Source organism: Cuculus canorus, chromosome 38 (assembly GCF_017976375.1).
Source record: "Cuculus canorus isolate bCucCan1 chromosome 38, bCucCan1.pri, whole genome shotgun sequence".
NCBI lineage: Eukaryota > Metazoa > Chordata > Aves > Cuculiformes > Cuculidae > Cuculus > Cuculus canorus.
The window spans coordinates 543896-559478 of NC_071438.1; the positions used below are offsets into that span (position 1 = coordinate 543896).

The following is a 15583-nucleotide window of genomic DNA, read 5'->3' on the forward strand; positions in this document are numbered from 1 at the left end:
CCCTTCACACCCATAACCGCTCTCCCCCTTGGCCACGCCCCTTTACACTCCATTTGCTGCGTTTTCCTCTGGCCACGCCCCCTTTAACTGCCATAACGGCGCGCTCCCCTTGGCCACGCCCTCTTTGCACTCCATTGGCCGCGCAGCCCCTTTGGCCACGCCCCCTTCACCCGGGCTGTACCATTGTTCACCTACATGGGGGGGGGGGAAGGTAGAGTGTAAAGCGTCTCCCCCCCCCAATTTCCGGGCGCGGTGGCGCGCGCCGGCGGAGGCTTTAAAAGGGGCGGAGCGGGCGCGCGGGGGCGCAGTGCGGGCGCCACGTGGAGGAGCGAGCGGCACCGCTATGGCCTCTAACGGTACCGGCGGGGCGGGGCGGGGCGGGGGGGGAGCGCAGCCCCCGTGTATCCCAAAACGGGGGAGGTGGGGATGGAGCTCAGTGCGTCCTGGGGAGCCCCTGTGCATCGCGGCGTGGGGCTCGATGCGATGGGGCGGTGGCGTCGGTGCAATGAAAGAGGGTTCAATGCAATATGGGGGTGTGTTCTGCGGAGGCCCCGTGCGTTGGGGGGCAATGGGGTGAATGCAATGGGGGCGGCAGTTTAGTGCAGTGCCGTGCAGTGAGGCGTCGGTGCAGTGAGAGGAAGATTAATGCGATGGGGGGAGCTCAGGGCACCCCACGGGGGCCTCAGCGTAGCCTCTGGGGACCCCAATACATCGTGAGGGAGGGGGATCGGTGCAGGCTTTTAAGGCTCCCCGCAACGGCGAGCGAGCTCGATGCAACCTTGAAGGGGTCTCAGTGCAACGCTGTGAAGAGTTCGGTGCAGGTTTGGGCCAAAAAACAGTTGGTTTTGCATTGATTTGGGAGAGCCTTTGTGCCGCCTTTTTCCCCCTCCTCCGCCTCTTTGCCGCCGCCATTTTGTGCGCGCGGCGTTTCCAGCTGCGCCACCGCCGCCATTTTATGCGCGCGAGCTCGGCGGGGGGGCGGTGGCCCCGAAGGAGCGGCATCCGCGCATGCGCAGAAGCCGTGCCGCAGTCCCACATCCGGGTCTTTATCCGTCTCCGGGGCTATAACCGCTTTGCGGGCCCGCTGGCCACGCCCACTCCATTGATACCTATGGAAAAGTGGCCACGCCCACTCCCATTGATGCCTATGGGGCTGTGGCCACGCCCATTAATTTGACTCCTCTGAGGCGGCGGCCACGCCCCCTGCAACCACCCCAGGGCGCCCCCCCCCCCCCCTTTATTTTGGGCTAAAAACCGCCAAAAACGGGTCAAACCCGCTTCGCAGACTCCCTCAGCCCTTCGTGTACCGCTTAAACCCTTCATTTTGAGTTAAATCCTCTCAGTTTCTGTCCAGGCGAGGCCAAGGTGGGGGCACCGCCCTTTCTCTGAGGGGAATCTCTCACTTTTCACTATTTTTTGCCTTTTTGGCGTTAAATTCGGTCCTCTTTTGCTTTTCCTGTTGGGATATTTGTGCCTGAAGTGGGTGTTGAAAGCTTTCAAGCGCGTAGTCTCCTCACATCCCCCCTTTTGTGGTTTGTTTTGCGCTAAAACGGTAAATAATGAATAATTCAGGGAAAATAAGAGAAATAAATTCACTTTTGGGTGTTTTTTTCCAGCCCCCAAACCCCTGATTTGCACTTAAATTAGCACTGGAGTGTTAAATAATGAATAATTTCGCTTAAATAATGGATATGTGTTCACATTTGAGTGTTTGAAGCCGAGGGAACGCCCGGAATCTCTCGTTTTGTCCTTTATTTTACGTTAATGCAATAAATATTTGGTATTTTAGAGCAAATAAAGGAAATACGTTCATATTTGGGTGCGTTGAGGGCGATAAACGCCCCTTTTTCTACTGCATTTTACACTAAAGCGATAAATATTGAGTGATTTTGAGGTTGTAGCAGAGATACGTTAATATTTCTATGTTTTGAGAGCAATAAATATCCAATTTCGTCCATTTTTTTGCTTAATTTTGCAGTGGATCAATAAATATTTTGGGTTATGGGGGAAATATCTTTGTAATTGGTTGTTATAACCATGAGAAACATTTAATAACGCCTCATTTTGCCTTTTTGTTGTGGATTAAGGCGATAAATGGTCATTTAAAGCGCTCAACGGGAATTATTTGTGTCCGATACAAACTCAGAACCCTCTATTTTGTGCCTTATTTTGCATTAAAACAATAAACATTGACACATTCTGAGCGCGTAGCGGGAATATACTCACATTTGGGTGTTTAGAGCGGGATAAATGCCCAATTCCTCCCGTTTTGTGCTTTATTTTGCAGGAAAAATGATAAATCATTGATAAGTTTGGGCAAATGATGGAAATATTGAGGTGTTTTGGGTGCGATAAGAGCCCAAAGCGCCCCACGTTGTCTTTTAACTTGCACTGAAGTGATAAAATACTGAATTATTTTGAGCAAATAGTGAAAATACACTAAAATTGGTGTGGTTTTAGCATTATAAGTGCTGAACGTCCCCTATTTTGTGCTCTATTTTACCTTAAACTGATAATTAATTGATGACTTTGTGCTAACAATGGGAATATATTCATATTTGATTGTTCTGGAGTAGAAGGAATGCGTAACACTGCCCGTTTTAACCCTTATTATGCAACAAACGGATCAAAATCCAATAATTCTGAGTGTGTAACGGAAATATTTTGGCATTTGGGTGTTTGGAGCGCAATAAATCCCCAACACAGTTGTTTTTATGCTTTATTTTACACTACAGCGATATTAACGTTGAGCAAATCACGGGAATACATTTCTGTTTATCCGTTTTGAGCGCCATAAACGCCAAATACCTCCGTTTTTGCCCTAAATAATTGTTCATTTTGAATAAATAGTTAAAACATGTTTGCATTCGGGCGGATTTATGTGTATTTGAGCGACTAACGGTGTCTTTTGGGGCGTTTCTTCCCGCAGATTACAGCCAGACGGCGACGCAGAGGTACGACCCTACGTGGTTTTTTTTCTCTATTTGCTGTTTTTTGGCTAAAAAAGTGATTTTTTTGTCTGTTTCACCTCTTTTTTTGCCGTTTTCCGTGCAGCTACGGGGCGTACCCCACGCCGCCGAGCCAGGGTTACTCGCAGCAGAGCAGCCAACCCTACGGCCAGCAGAGCTACAGCGGCTACAGCCAATCCACCGACACCTCCGGCTACGGCCAGAACAGCTACAGCTCATCCTACGGCCAAACCCAGAGCAGTGAGCACCCCAAAACCTCTCCAGTTTCTTTTTTTTTGGGGTTCATTATGGGTTGTTTCACCCCGGTTTCGCTCGCCAGGCTACAGCACCCAATCCACGCCGCAGGCTTACGGCAGCACCGGCGGCTACGGCAGCGGGCAGAGCTCGCAGACCTCGTACCAACCCTCCTCGTATCCCAGTTACTCGCAGCCGCCGGCGGCCAGCTCCTCCACCGGCAGGTGCGCACCGCCCTCCCCGCTCTTTTGGGGCTAAAACACACGAGTTTGGGTCCAGAAAAGTCATCCTGAGGTCTAAAAATAGACATTTTTGGGTCTAGGAGAGGCGTTTCTTGGGTTTGGGTCAAGGAAAGCCGGGTTTGGGTCTGGGAATGTTGGGTTTGTTTCTAGGGATGCTGTTTTGGGGTCTGGAAAAGCTGTGTTTGGGCCTAGAAAAGACATTTTGTGTTTAAAAAAGCCGATTTTGGGGTCTTCAGGAGGTAATTTTTGGGTCTAGAAAGGCCGTTTTGAGTCTGGGAGAGGCACTTTTTGGTCTGGAAGGGCCGTCTTTGGGTGTGGGAGAGGCGCTTTTGGGTTTAGAAGGGCCGTATTTGGGTCAGGGAGAGGTGGGTACCAACCTCCCCGCTCTTTTGGGGCTAAAACGCATGAGTTTGGGTCCAGAAAAGTCATCCTGCGGTCTAAAAAAAGCCATTTTTGGGGTCTCGGAGAGGCGTTTCTTGGGTTTGGGTGTAGGAAGTTGGGTTTGGGTCAAGGAAAGCCGGGTTTGGGTCGAGGAATGTTGGGTTTGTGTCTAGGAACGCTGTTTTTGGGTCTGGAAAAGCTGCGTTTGGGTCTAGAAAAGACGTTTTAGGTTTAGAAAAGCCGATTTTGGGGTCTTCGGAAGGTGGGTTTGGGGTCTAGAAAGGCCATTTTGGGTCTGGGAGAGGCACTTTTGGGTCTCCAAAGGCTGTCTTTGCATGTGGGAGAGGTGTTTTTGGGTATAGAAATGTGGTTTTAGGGTGTTGGAGAGCCGCTTTTGGGTCTAGAAGTGCGGGTTTGGGTTCAAATGAGCCATTTCTGTGTCTGGAAAAGCCACTTCTGGGGTCTAGGAAGGCAGATTTGGGTCTAGAAAAGCTGCTTTTGAGGGCTAAAAAAGCTTTTTTGGGTCTGGGAAAGATGTTTTGGTCTGAGAAGGTGTTTGGGGGTCTGGGGAAGGTGGTTTTGGGTGTGGGGAAGGTGGTTTTGGGTGTTGGAAAGGTGTTTTTGGTCTGAAAGAACCATTTTGGGCCTAAGGGAGCCGCTTTTTGGGTCACGGAAAGACGTTTCGGGGTTCAAAAAAGCCGTTTTGTGTCTAAGAAAGACAGTTTTGGGTCTAAAAAAGCCGAGTTTGGGTCATTTTTGCTTTTTTTTTCCCTGCAGTTATGGCAGCGGATCGCAGAGTTCCAGCTACGGACAACCGCCGAGCGGCGGCTACAACCAACAGTCGAGCTACAGCGGGCAGCAGCAGAGCTACAGCCAACAGTCGTCCTACAACCCGCCCCAGAGCTACAGCCAGCAGAACCAGTACAACAGCGGCAGCGGCGGCTGTGAGTGCCCTTTTGGGGACAAAAAGGGCCATTTTGGGTGGCTTAGCTTCGTTTTTAGAGTCGCGGCCAACAGCTGTGGGCAGGAACGGGCATCCGCCCGCTGGTTTGGGGCTAAAAAGTGTATTTTCCGCTGCGTTAATTTGGTTTTCGTGGTCGCAGCCAACAGCTACAATCGGGAGTGGTTATCAGCGAGCGGCAGAGAGTCATTTTTGGGTCAAAAAAGAGCATTTTTGTGTGGTTTTTGCAACTTTAGCCAACGGTTATGGGCAGGAGCAGTCGTCCATGAGCAGCACGGAGATGGTTTGGGGTCAAACGGAGCGTTTTTGGGGATGTTAACGTCTTTTTTGCAGTTGTAGCCAACAGCTACGGGCAGGAACGGTTGCCTGCGAGCGGCAGGGGGTCTTTTTGGGGTCAAACAGAGCAGTTTTGGGTCGTTTAATTTGTTTTTTGTGGTGTAGGCAACAGTTAATGGGTAGGAGCAGTTACCCCTGAGCCACAGGAAGCTGTTTTGAGGCCAAATACTGCTTTTTTAGGTGTGTTAATTTTGTTTTTGTGGTTGTAGTCAACAGCTATGGTCAAGAATGGTTGTCCTTGAGCAGCAGAGAGTCTTCTTTGGGTCAAAAAATCACATTTTTTGGTCGTCTTGGCAGTTGTAGCCGCTGGTTCTGGGCAGGAACGGTTCCGTATGAGAGGCAGGGAGTCATTTTTGGGTCAAAAAAAGGGCATTTTGGGGTTTTTAAGTTGCGTTTTGTGGTTGTAGTCAACAGCTACAGGTGTGAAACATCATTTTTGAGGGGCAGAGAGTCTTTTTTGGGTCAAAAAATGGTATTTTTGGGTCTTGTTGGCAGTTGTAGCCGCTGGTTGTGCGCAGGAACGGTTCCGTATGAGAGGCAGGGAGTCGTTTTTGGGTCAAAAAAGGGCATTTTGGGGTATTTCATTTGTGTTTTGTGGTTGTAGCCAACAGCTACGGTCAAGAACGGTTGTCCTTGAGCAGCAGAGAGTCTTCTTTGGGTCAAAAAACCACATTTTTGGGTCTTGTTTGCAGTTGTAGCCGCTGGTTGTGTGCAGGAACGGTTCCATATGAGAGGCACGGAGTCATTTTTGGGTCAAAAAAAGGCATTTTGGGGTATTTAAGTTGCATTTTGTGGTTGTAGCCAACAGCTATAGGTGTGAACCGTCGTCTTTGAGGGGCAGAGAGTCTTTTTTGGGGTCAAAAAATGGTATTTTTGGGTCTTGTTGGCAGTTGTAGCCGCTGGTTGTGCGCAGGAACGGTTCCGTATGAGAGGCAGGGAGTCATTTTTGGGTCAAAAAAGGGCATTTTGGGGTATTTAAGTTGCATTTTGTGGTTGTAGCCAACAGCTATAGGTGTGAACCGTCGTCTTTGAGGGGCAGACAGTCTTTTTGGGGTCTAAAAATGGTATTTTTGGGTCTTGTTGGCAGTTGTAGCCGCTGGTTGTGGGCAGGAACGGTTCCGTATGAGAGGCACGGAGTTGTTTTTGGGTCAAAAAAGGGCTTTTTGGGGTATTTCAGTTGCGTTTTGTGTTTGTAGCCAACAGCTAAAGGTGTGAAACGTTGTCTTTGAGGTGCAGAGAGTCTTCTTTGGGTCAAAACCCCACATTTTTTGGCCTTGTTGGCAGTTGTAGCCGCTGGTTGTGCGCAGGAATGGTTATGTATGAGAGGCAGGGAGTCAATTTTGGGCCAAAAAAGGGCATTTTGGGGTATTTAAGTTGCGTTTTGTGTTTGTAGCCAACAGCTACGGGCAGGAGCAGTCGTCGATGAGCAGCGGCGGCGGCGGTGGCTACCAGGAGCAGAGCGGCTACGGCGGAGGTCAGCAGGAACGGAGCCGCGGCCGAGGCGGCTACGGCCGAGGTGGCTACGACCGCGGCGGCCGCGGGAGCCGGGGAGGCCGCGGAGGCAACCTCGGGTAGGTGTCGGCGAAGGGGGAATAGCGATTTTGGGGGGGAAAAAAAAACCCCAGGGATTTTGGGAACAAAAAAAACCCCCCGGACTCGGGGAGGAAGGGGGAGAGGGGGAGGTGAGCGGCAACTCCCGCTCGAGCGGCTTTGAACCAAAATCGGCGCAAGCGCTCCTAAAAAAAACAAACCAAACCTTTCAGGGTGTTTGGAGGCGCCTGAGGTGGTAAGAAAACAACCCCGGAATGGGGGGAAAAAGGTGTTTATTGGGAAAAAGAGCTCTAAAGCCACTGAGCAAACCTGGTTGCCAAGGTCCGTTGTAGCCTCCGGTGCTGGCTCTGGTCACGGTGGGGCCGCGCGCCCCAGGTTTAACGAACTGAACGGAAAAAAGAGAGTAAAACGGTTGGTTTCGAGGTCACTGCAGAAACAAAAACATTGATTCCGGGGAAAAAAAACCCCGGTTTTGGCTTTTGGGTGATGTTTGACACCGATTGATGGGTCCTAACCTGGAGTGGAAGTGTCTTTGTGGTGTCCCGGTGCACGAAGGGACGAGGAAATGCCCCCTAAAAAAAACACCAAAACGACTATAACGGTGGTTTTAAATGAAATGAAAACCGGTTTTGGGTTTGCGTGCGCGTCGCCCCCCCCGTTTTTGGGTGGCAAAAGCCGCTTTTTGGGGCGGCGAGGTGAGTATCGGCGGGGGCGAGGCGCGGGTGCTTGTTTGTCTTGCCGCTGCTGTTGTGCCTGTTAACAAACTCTGCGTTTTGTGTGCTGCAGGTGTGAAAGGCAGCGAAACTTTCCCAATTCTCCGCTCTTTTTGGGTTATAAAAACAAAAAAAAAAAGGCAGAAAGGGTGAAAAATGCCAAAAAAAAAAAACCAAACTTAAAAAAAAAATAACAAACCACGCAGAAAAAGGGCTTCCGCCCCCCCAAAAACCCCCCAAAAACCAGGAACGAAGGGGGGAAAAGCGATGCCGAGCGGCGGGGAGGGGGGAGGCTCCCGCTGGGGGCTCGGCTGAAGGCAGAGGGGGTGCCCCCCCCTTCTTTTTTTAAGCCAAAAAAAGGCAAAAAATGGGTTTTTGAATGAGTTTTTTGGATCCCGCCCCCCCCCCCCCCCCTCGGCTGCTGCGTCCGAGATGAAACGTCGCCGGCGGATGGAGACCCCCAACCCCCCCCACACATATACTCCCCCCCCTTTCAGCCCCCCCCAAAAATGGCTCAGGAAGGAGGAAACTGCTCAAAAAGGCGGGTTTGGCCCCAAAACTGCCTTTTTCTCCCCCCTTTTTCCCCCGTTTTTTCCCCCCCCTTTGAACATTTTTAGGTAGGGGCTAAAAAAAACCTTCATTATCTTCCAATTTATCTCCTCAGCGGTGGTGAGCGTGGTGGCTTCAATAAATTCGGTGGTAAGTCCCAAGAGTTCGGCATTTGAACCCAAAAACAAAACCTATCTGTGTGTCTTTAACCCCTTCTTTCCACAAACAGCCTCGTCCAGGGGGTGTTTTGGGGTGAAAAAGCCCCAAATTCCAGCTGCGGCCGCCAGAGGTGACACCGTCGGGGGGGTTTGAACCCCCAAAAACTGTTTTGAGGGGGCAAAGAGGCCAAAAATAAGCGCGACTCAACGCTCACAAAAAAAAACACCCCTTGGAGCGGGTGAAAAATGGCGACCGTTGGCAAAGCGGTGGTTTTTGACGGGAGGCGGTTGGTAAAAAGGTGGTTTTTAGGTCCGAAAGTTGCATGTGGCGGTGGAAAAAGACGAGAAATATCTGGAGGTTTGGTGCAAAGTTTGGTTCTGGGGGAGAAAAAACCAAAAACGACGATTTTGGGTCTGAAAAAAGGATGAGTTTGGACGTAAAAACGTGATTTGGGGCACGGAAAGTGAAAAATAACGCTGTTAGGGGTTAAAAAAGTGGAAAATAAGGAATTTGGGGGTTGTGTAAATGCCGGTGACCTGAGGCTGGTGGATTAAAAAAGGTGTAAAATGGTGAAATAGCCGCTTTTGCCCCCAAAAAAGGGGGGGGTGAGCGCTGCACTGGACCGACCGCGCACGGAGCGTCCGGGGCTCCCGATCCGGAGAGGTTTCGCCCCGTTCTCAGGGGGTTGCTTTGCTGGTGGTGGTTTGAGGAGAAAAAGCAGTGTTTTGGGTCAAATACAAACAAAAAAGATTCACCCTGGGGGGCGCCAGGTGGCCTCGGTTTTGGGGTGAAACCCCCAGAATTGGGGAAACGGTGGCTTCAGGGACCGCCCCCGCTGCGTTTTGGGGGCGAGCGACGAACCTGGAGTGTTCGGAGGGGCCTAAAAAATGGGGGGTTCACCCTCAAAAAAAAAAAGGTGTTTTTTGACCTTCAGAACGGGAGTTTCTGACGTAGAAAATGGGCGTTTTCACCCCAAAAAATGTGGGTTTCCAACCTGAAAACGGAGTATTTCACTGTAGAAAGTGAGGGTTTTAACTTAAAACCGCGTTTCTGACCGCAAACGGGGGTGTCCCACCCGGAAAAAAAGAGGTTTTGGCCTAAAAGGAGGGGTTTGCGATGACAAAAATACGTATTTTGAGCCTAAAAACGGGGTTAATGAGAAAAACGGGTGTTTGTGAACGCAGGAGGGGGTATTTTACCTCAAAAGGAAAGGGGTTGGACCCCAAAATGGGGTATTTCCCCCCGAAAAGAAAGGTTTTGGGGCCGAGAACGAGGGTTTCTGGTGATAAAATGGGGCGTTTCATCCCTAAAAAAGGGGGATTGTAGCGAAAATGGGCGTTTGTGACCCTAAAATGGGTTTGGTCTCAAAGGTTTCTGCCCTAAAAATGGGTGTTTCTCACCCCAAAAATAGGTATTTTGCCTCAAAAGGGGAGATTTCTGACTTGAAAATGGGTGTTTCTGACCCTAAAATGGGGGTTTTGCCTCAAAAAGGGAGAGTTATGTCGTAAAAATGGGCGTTTCTGACCCCAGAATGGGTCTTTTGCCTCAAAAAGAGAGATTTGTGTCCAAAAAATGGGTATTTCTGACCCCAAAATGGGTCTTTTGCCTCAAAAGGAGAGATTTGTGTCCAAAAAATGGGTATTTCTGACCCCAAAATGGGTTTTTCACCTCAAAAAGGGAGATTTATGTCCTAAAAATGGGTGTTTCTGACCCCAAAATGGTAATTTCACCTCAAAAGGGAGATTTATGGCCTGAAAATGGGTGTTTCTGACCCCAAAATGGTAATTTCACCTCAAAAAGGGAGATTTATGTCCTAAAAATGGGCGTTTCTGACTCCAAAATGGTAATTTCACCTCAAAAAGGGAGATTTGTGTCCTAAAAAGGGAGATTTATGTCCTAAAAATGGGCGTTTCTGACCCCAGAATGGTAATTTCACCTCAAAAAGGGAGATTTGTGTCCTGAAAAGGGAGATTTATGTCCTAAAAATGGGCGTTTCTGACCCCAAAATGGTGGTTTTGCCTCAAAAAGGGAGATTTGTGTCCTAAAAATGGGCGTTTCTGACTCCAAAATGGTAATTTCACCTCAAAAAGGGAGATTTGTGTCCTAAAAATGGGCGTTTCTGACCCCAAAATGGTAATTTCATCTCAAAAAGGGAGAGTTATGTCCTAAAAAGGGAGATTTATATACTAAAAATGGGCGTTTCTGACCCCAAAATGGTAATTTCACCTTAAAAAGGGAGATTTCTGACCCAAAGATGGGTTTTGAATGGGTTTTTGGTCACAAAAAGGGAGATTTATGGCCTAAAAATGGGCGTTTCTGACCCCAAAATGGGTCTTCCGCCTCAAAACGAGAGATTTATGGCCTAAAAATGGGCGTTTCTGACCCCAGAATGGGTCTTTCTCCTCAAAAAGGGAGATTTATGGCCTAAAAATGGGCGTTTCTGACCCCAAAATGGTAATTTCACCTCAAAAAAGGAGGTTTCTGACCCAAAAAATGGGGTTTTCCCCCCAGCAGAGGGCTTTGGGGCTGAGGAAAAGGCGGGAAAGTTGGTTTTGTTGCTGTATTTTCCCTCTTTTGGGGTTTTTTTTGGAGGGTGGGGGAGGGGTTGGGGTTTGGCTCGGCCGTCGCTGCTCCTTAATTAACGCTCGGACTCTTAATTTTTGCATGTGGCGATGAAGGACCGCGGGACCAAGGGCCCAGGCACGATCCTGGTAACGAGGGGGTTAATTAACGGGGCCTTGATTAGGGCGTTAATGAGGGCAAAAGGGCCTTAATTAGGGGGTTATGAGGGGCAAGGGGTCCAATTAGGGGGTTAATGAGGGCAAAAGGGGCTTAATTAGGGGGTTAATGATGGGCAAGGGGTGCAATTAGGGGGTTAATGAGGGGCAAAGAGGCTTAATTAGGGGGTTAATGATGGGCAAGGGGTGCAATTAGGGGGTTAATGAGGGGCAAAGGGGCTTAATTAGGGGGTTAATGAGGGGAAAAGGGCCTTAATTAGGGGGTTAATGAGGGGCAAGGGGTCCAATTAGGGGGTTAATGAGGGGCAAAGGGGCTTAATTAGGGGGTTAATGAGGGGCAAAGGGGCTTAATTAGGGGGTTAATGAGGGGCAAAGGGGCTTAATTAGGGGGTTAATGAGGGGCAAAGGGGCTTAATTGGGTTACAAGGGGCAAGGGGTGCAATTAGGAGGTTAATGAGGGGTAAAGGGGCTTAATTAGGGGGTTAATGAGGGTCAGGGGGTGCAATTAGGAGGTTAATAAGGGGCAAAGGGGCTTAATTAGGGGTTTACAAGGGGTCCAGTTAGGGGGTTAATGAGGGGCAAAGGGGCTTAATTAGGGAGTTACGAGGGGCAAGGGGTCCAATTAGGAGGTTGATGAGGGGCAAAGGGGCTTAATTAGGGGGTTAATGAGGGGCAAGAGGGCTCAGTTTGGGGGTAATGAGGAGAAATGGGGCTAATTAGGGGGCAAGGGGCTTAATTACGAGGCTAATAAGGGATGTGGGGCTTAATTAGGGGTTAATGGGACTTAATTAGGGCTGAATAGGAGGTAAGGGGCTTAATTGAGTGGTTAATGAGGGTCTGAATTGGGCTGATGAGAGGAGCTGGAGCTTAATTAGGGGGATGATGAGGGGCAAGGGGCTGAATGGAGAGGCTAATTAGGAAAAGGGGCTTAATTAGGGGGCTAACGAGGGATGAGCTTAATTAGGGCTAAATAGGGAGCTTGAATGAGTGGCTAATGAGGGTCTTAATTAGGCTAATGTGAGGATGGGGCTAATTAGGGGGATGAGGAGGGGCAAGGGGCTGAATGGAGAGGCTAATTAGGGGGAAGCGGTCTTAATTAGGGGGCTAACAATAGGTGAGGGACTTAATTAGGGCTAAATTGGAGGCAAAGGGTTTAATTGAGTGGCTAATGAGGGTCTGAATTGCGCTAATGAGGGGACGGGGGGGGGGGGCTTAATTAGGGGTCTAATGAGAAGCCAAGTGGCTTAATTGGGGGGGGTAAACAAGGAGGCTTGGGGTTAATTAGTGGGCAAAGGGGCCTGGGACTAACGAGCTCTTCCCCTCAGGCGAGCAGGATAACTCGGACAACAACACCATCTTCGTGCAGGGCCTCGGCGAGAACGTCACCATCGAGTCCGTGGCCGACTACTTCAAGCAGATCGGCATCATTAAGGTCCTTGGCGTGTCCTTAGCGTGTTCTTAGCGTGTCCTTAACGTGTCCGTCCCGCTTTATGTCTCCTCACGTCCCCGTCTCACGCCCCACCCTATGGGTTTACCCCAATTCGCGCCGCTCCTTAGCGTGTCCTCGCCCGTGGCAAACCCTTAGCGTGTTCTAAGCATGTTCTTAGCGTGTCGGCGTCCTTAGCGCGTCTTTGCTCACCCCCCAATATCCCCTTACGGTGTTCTTAGCGTGAGCGTTGGGTGTTTTCATCCCCACGTGGCCTCTGCGTGTCCTTAGCGTGTCCTTAGCGTGTCCTTAGCGTGTCCTTAGCGTGTCGCTCCCTCCCGCAGACCAACAAGAAGACGGGGCAGCCCATGATCAATCTGTACACGGACCGGGAGACGGGAAAGCTGAAGGGAGAGGCGACCGTTTCCTTCGACGATCCCCCCTCGGCCAAAGCCGCCATCGATTGGTTTGACGGTAAAGAAGCTCCGCCTCTTTCCCTTTAACCACGCCCCTTTCCCTTTAACCACGCCCCTCTTTCCCACTTCTAAACCCCTTTTCTTTATTCCCCAGGCAAAGAATTCTCCGGAAACCCCATCAAAGTCTCCTTCGCCACTCGCCGCGCCGACTTCAACCGCGGCGGCGGAGGCCGAGGTGGCCGTGGGCGCGGAGGTGAGTGAGCGGGGACCCCAAAATCCCGCTTTTTCACCCCAAAATCCCCTTTTTCCACCTCCAAATCCTGGTTTTTCATCCGAAAATTGTGGTTTTTCACACCAAAATACCCTTTTTGCTCCCAAATCCCTTCTTTTCACCCCCAAATCCTTCTGTTCCATCTGAAAATGGTTTCCTTTCGCCGTAAAATTGTGCTTTTTCACCTCAAATTACTCTTTTTTCACCCCAAAATCCTCTTTTTTTCACTCCAAAAGACTTTCATCGTCCCGAAACACCCTTTTACACCTCAAAATGCGCTCTTTTCACCCCCAAATCCCCTTTTCACCCTAAAATCCTTCCTTTTCACCTCAAAATCTCCCTTTTTTTACCCAAAAATGACGCTTTTTCGCCCTGAAATTCTTTTTTCTCCCCAAAACAGCGCTTTTTGTCCCTAAAACGGCGCTTTTTCCCCTTCCAAACCCATTTCTCCGCCCCCAAATCCCACGTTTTGACCAAAAATCCTTCTTTTTTCACCTCCAAATCCCCCCCCTTTTGGCCCCCAAATCGCACCTCTTCACCCCCAATCCCCTTTCGGCCATCATTAGGGCCCAGAGTGAACGCCGCGCTGCCGTTCTCAGCTCGCTACGGCGCGTTCACTCTGGGCCCTACTGATGGCTGTGTTTAATACGCGGTCCCCGCTCGTGGCTGCTGTTAACTCGGACCCCCAAATCGGCCCCGTAGGGCCCATGGGACGCGGGGGATTCGGTGGCGGCTCAGGAGGCTCCGGCGGTGGCAACCGCGGCGGTTTCCCCAGCGGCGGCGGCGGCCAACAGCGCGCCGGGGACTGGAAGTGCCCCAACCCGTGAGTGCTGGGGCTGTTAACCCTGGGCCCTACTGACGGTCGCAGACCGAGCTGTGCTTATTTATCCCTGTTAACTCTGGGCCCTAAGGATGGTCTGTTAACCCTGGGCCCTACTGATGACTACAAATTGAGCTGTGCTTATCCCTGTTAACCCTGGGCCCTACTGACGGTCGCAGACCGAGCTGCGCTTATCCCTGTTAACCCTGGGCCCTACTGACGATCGCAGACCGAGCTGTGCTTATCCCAGTTAACTCTGGGCCCTACTGACGATCGCAGACCGGGCTGCGATTGTCCCTGTTAACTCTGGGCCCTAAGGATGGTCTGTTAACCCTGGGCCCTACTGACGATCGCAGACCGAGCTGTGCTTATCCCTGTTAACTCTGGGCCCTAAGGATGATCTGTTAACTCTGGGCCCTACTGACGATCACCAATCGAGCTCTACTTATCCCTGTTCACCCTGGGCCCTACTGACGATCACCAACTGAGCTCTATTTGTCCCTGTTAACCCTGGGCCCTACTGACGATCACAAACTGAGCTCTACTTGTCCCTGTTCACCCTGGGCCCTACTGACGATCACAAACTGAGCTCTATTTGTCCCTGTTCACCCTGGGCCCTACTGACGATCACCAATCGAGCTCTATTTGTCCCTGTTAACCCTGGGCCCTACTGACGATCACAAACCGAGCTCTATTTGTCCCTGTTCACCCTGGGCCCTACTGACGATCACAAACCGAGCTCTATTTGTCCCTGTTAACTCTGGGCCCTACTGACGATCACCAACTGAGCTCTATTTGTCCCTGTTCACCCTGGGCCCTACTGACGACGGCAAGCGGAGGCCATACTTGTCCCCGTTGACCCTGGTCCCTAACGATGGCCTCTCCCCGCAGCGCCTGCGAGAACATGAACTTCTCTTGGCGCAATGAGTGCAACCAATGCAAAGCGCCCAAACCCGAGGGCCCCGGCGGCCCTCACATGGGCAAATACCCGGGCGGCGGCGGCGGCGGCGGCCGCGGCGGCGGCGGCAACCACATGGGTGAGTGCCGGAGGGGCCGAGGAAAAGGGGGACGGGGGGGAGGGGGGGGTTTGGGGGCTGCGCCGGCGCCGTAATGTCATCGTCCCTTCTTCCAGGAGGCGGCGGCGGCGGATTCGGCGAGGAGCGGCGCGGCGGGCGCGGAGGCTTCGACCGCGGCGGCTACAGGGGAGGCCGAGGCGGCGACCGGGGAGGTTTCCGTGGGGGTCGAGGTGGCGACCGGGGTGGCTTCGGACCGGGGAAGATGGATTCCAGGTAAGATGGCCGATGGGAGCGGTGCTGTTGTTCACTCGGGAACCTACTGATGGTGATAGTGGCTCTCAAAAGCTCTGGAGGGGCGCAGCCATCAGTAGGTGCCAGAGTTAACGCTGTGCTCTGAGCTCCACAGGTGCTGGAGGTTGTTCACTCTGGGCCCTACTGAGCACCGTTGATCTTTGGGCTCTGTTCACTCTGGGCCCTACTGAGCACCATTGATCTTTGGGCGCTGTTCACTCTGGGCCCTACTGAGCACCGTTGATCTTTGGGCTCTGTTTACTCTGGGCCCTACTGAGCACCATTGATCTTTGGGCGCTGTTCACTCTGGGCCCTACTGAGCACCGTTGGCCCTTAGGCTCTGTTCACTCTGGGCCCTACTGAGCACCATTGATCTTTGGGCTCCGTTAACTCTGGGCCCTACTGAGCACCATTGATCTTTGGGCTCTGTTCACTCTGGGCCCTACTGAGCACCGTTGATCTTTGGGCTCTGTTCACTCTGGGCCCTACTGAGCACCATTGATCTTTGGG

The 15583-nt window shown here is 51.3% G+C and overlaps 1 protein-coding gene across 1 annotated transcript; it reads left to right on the forward strand.

The window, feature by feature from the left end:
- Nucleotides 1-220: 220 nt before the first annotated feature.
- On the forward strand, nt 221-15087 carry FUS (FUS RNA binding protein). The gene is made up of 14 exons (XM_054053036.1): nt 221-356; nt 2930-2954; nt 3055-3209; nt 3289-3427; nt 4604-4770; nt 6517-6694; nt 8052-8086; nt 10774-10806; nt 12159-12265; nt 12604-12733; nt 12830-12928; nt 13649-13769; nt 14658-14803; nt 14899-15087. Exons 1-14 carry the CDS (start codon nt 344-346, stop codon nt 15057-15059), a joined length of 1509 nt encoding a protein of 502 aa, XP_053909011.1. The 5' UTR covers nt 221-343; the 3' UTR covers nt 15060-15087.
- The last annotated feature ends 496 nt before the right edge of the window (nt 15088-15583 follow it).

What these genes read in the sequence shown, in the direction of transcription:
- FUS (XM_054053036.1), top strand. An exon ending in GCCAGCTCCTCCACCGGCAG is followed by an intron (nt 3,428 to 4,603) that starts GTGCGCACCGCC and finishes TTTTCCCTGCAG; the next exon opens with TTATGGCAGCGGATCGCAGA. An exon ending in GACTGGAAGTGCCCCAACCC is followed by an intron (nt 13,770 to 14,657) that starts GTGAGTGCTGGG and finishes CTCTCCCCGCAG; the next exon opens with CGCCTGCGAGAACATGAACT.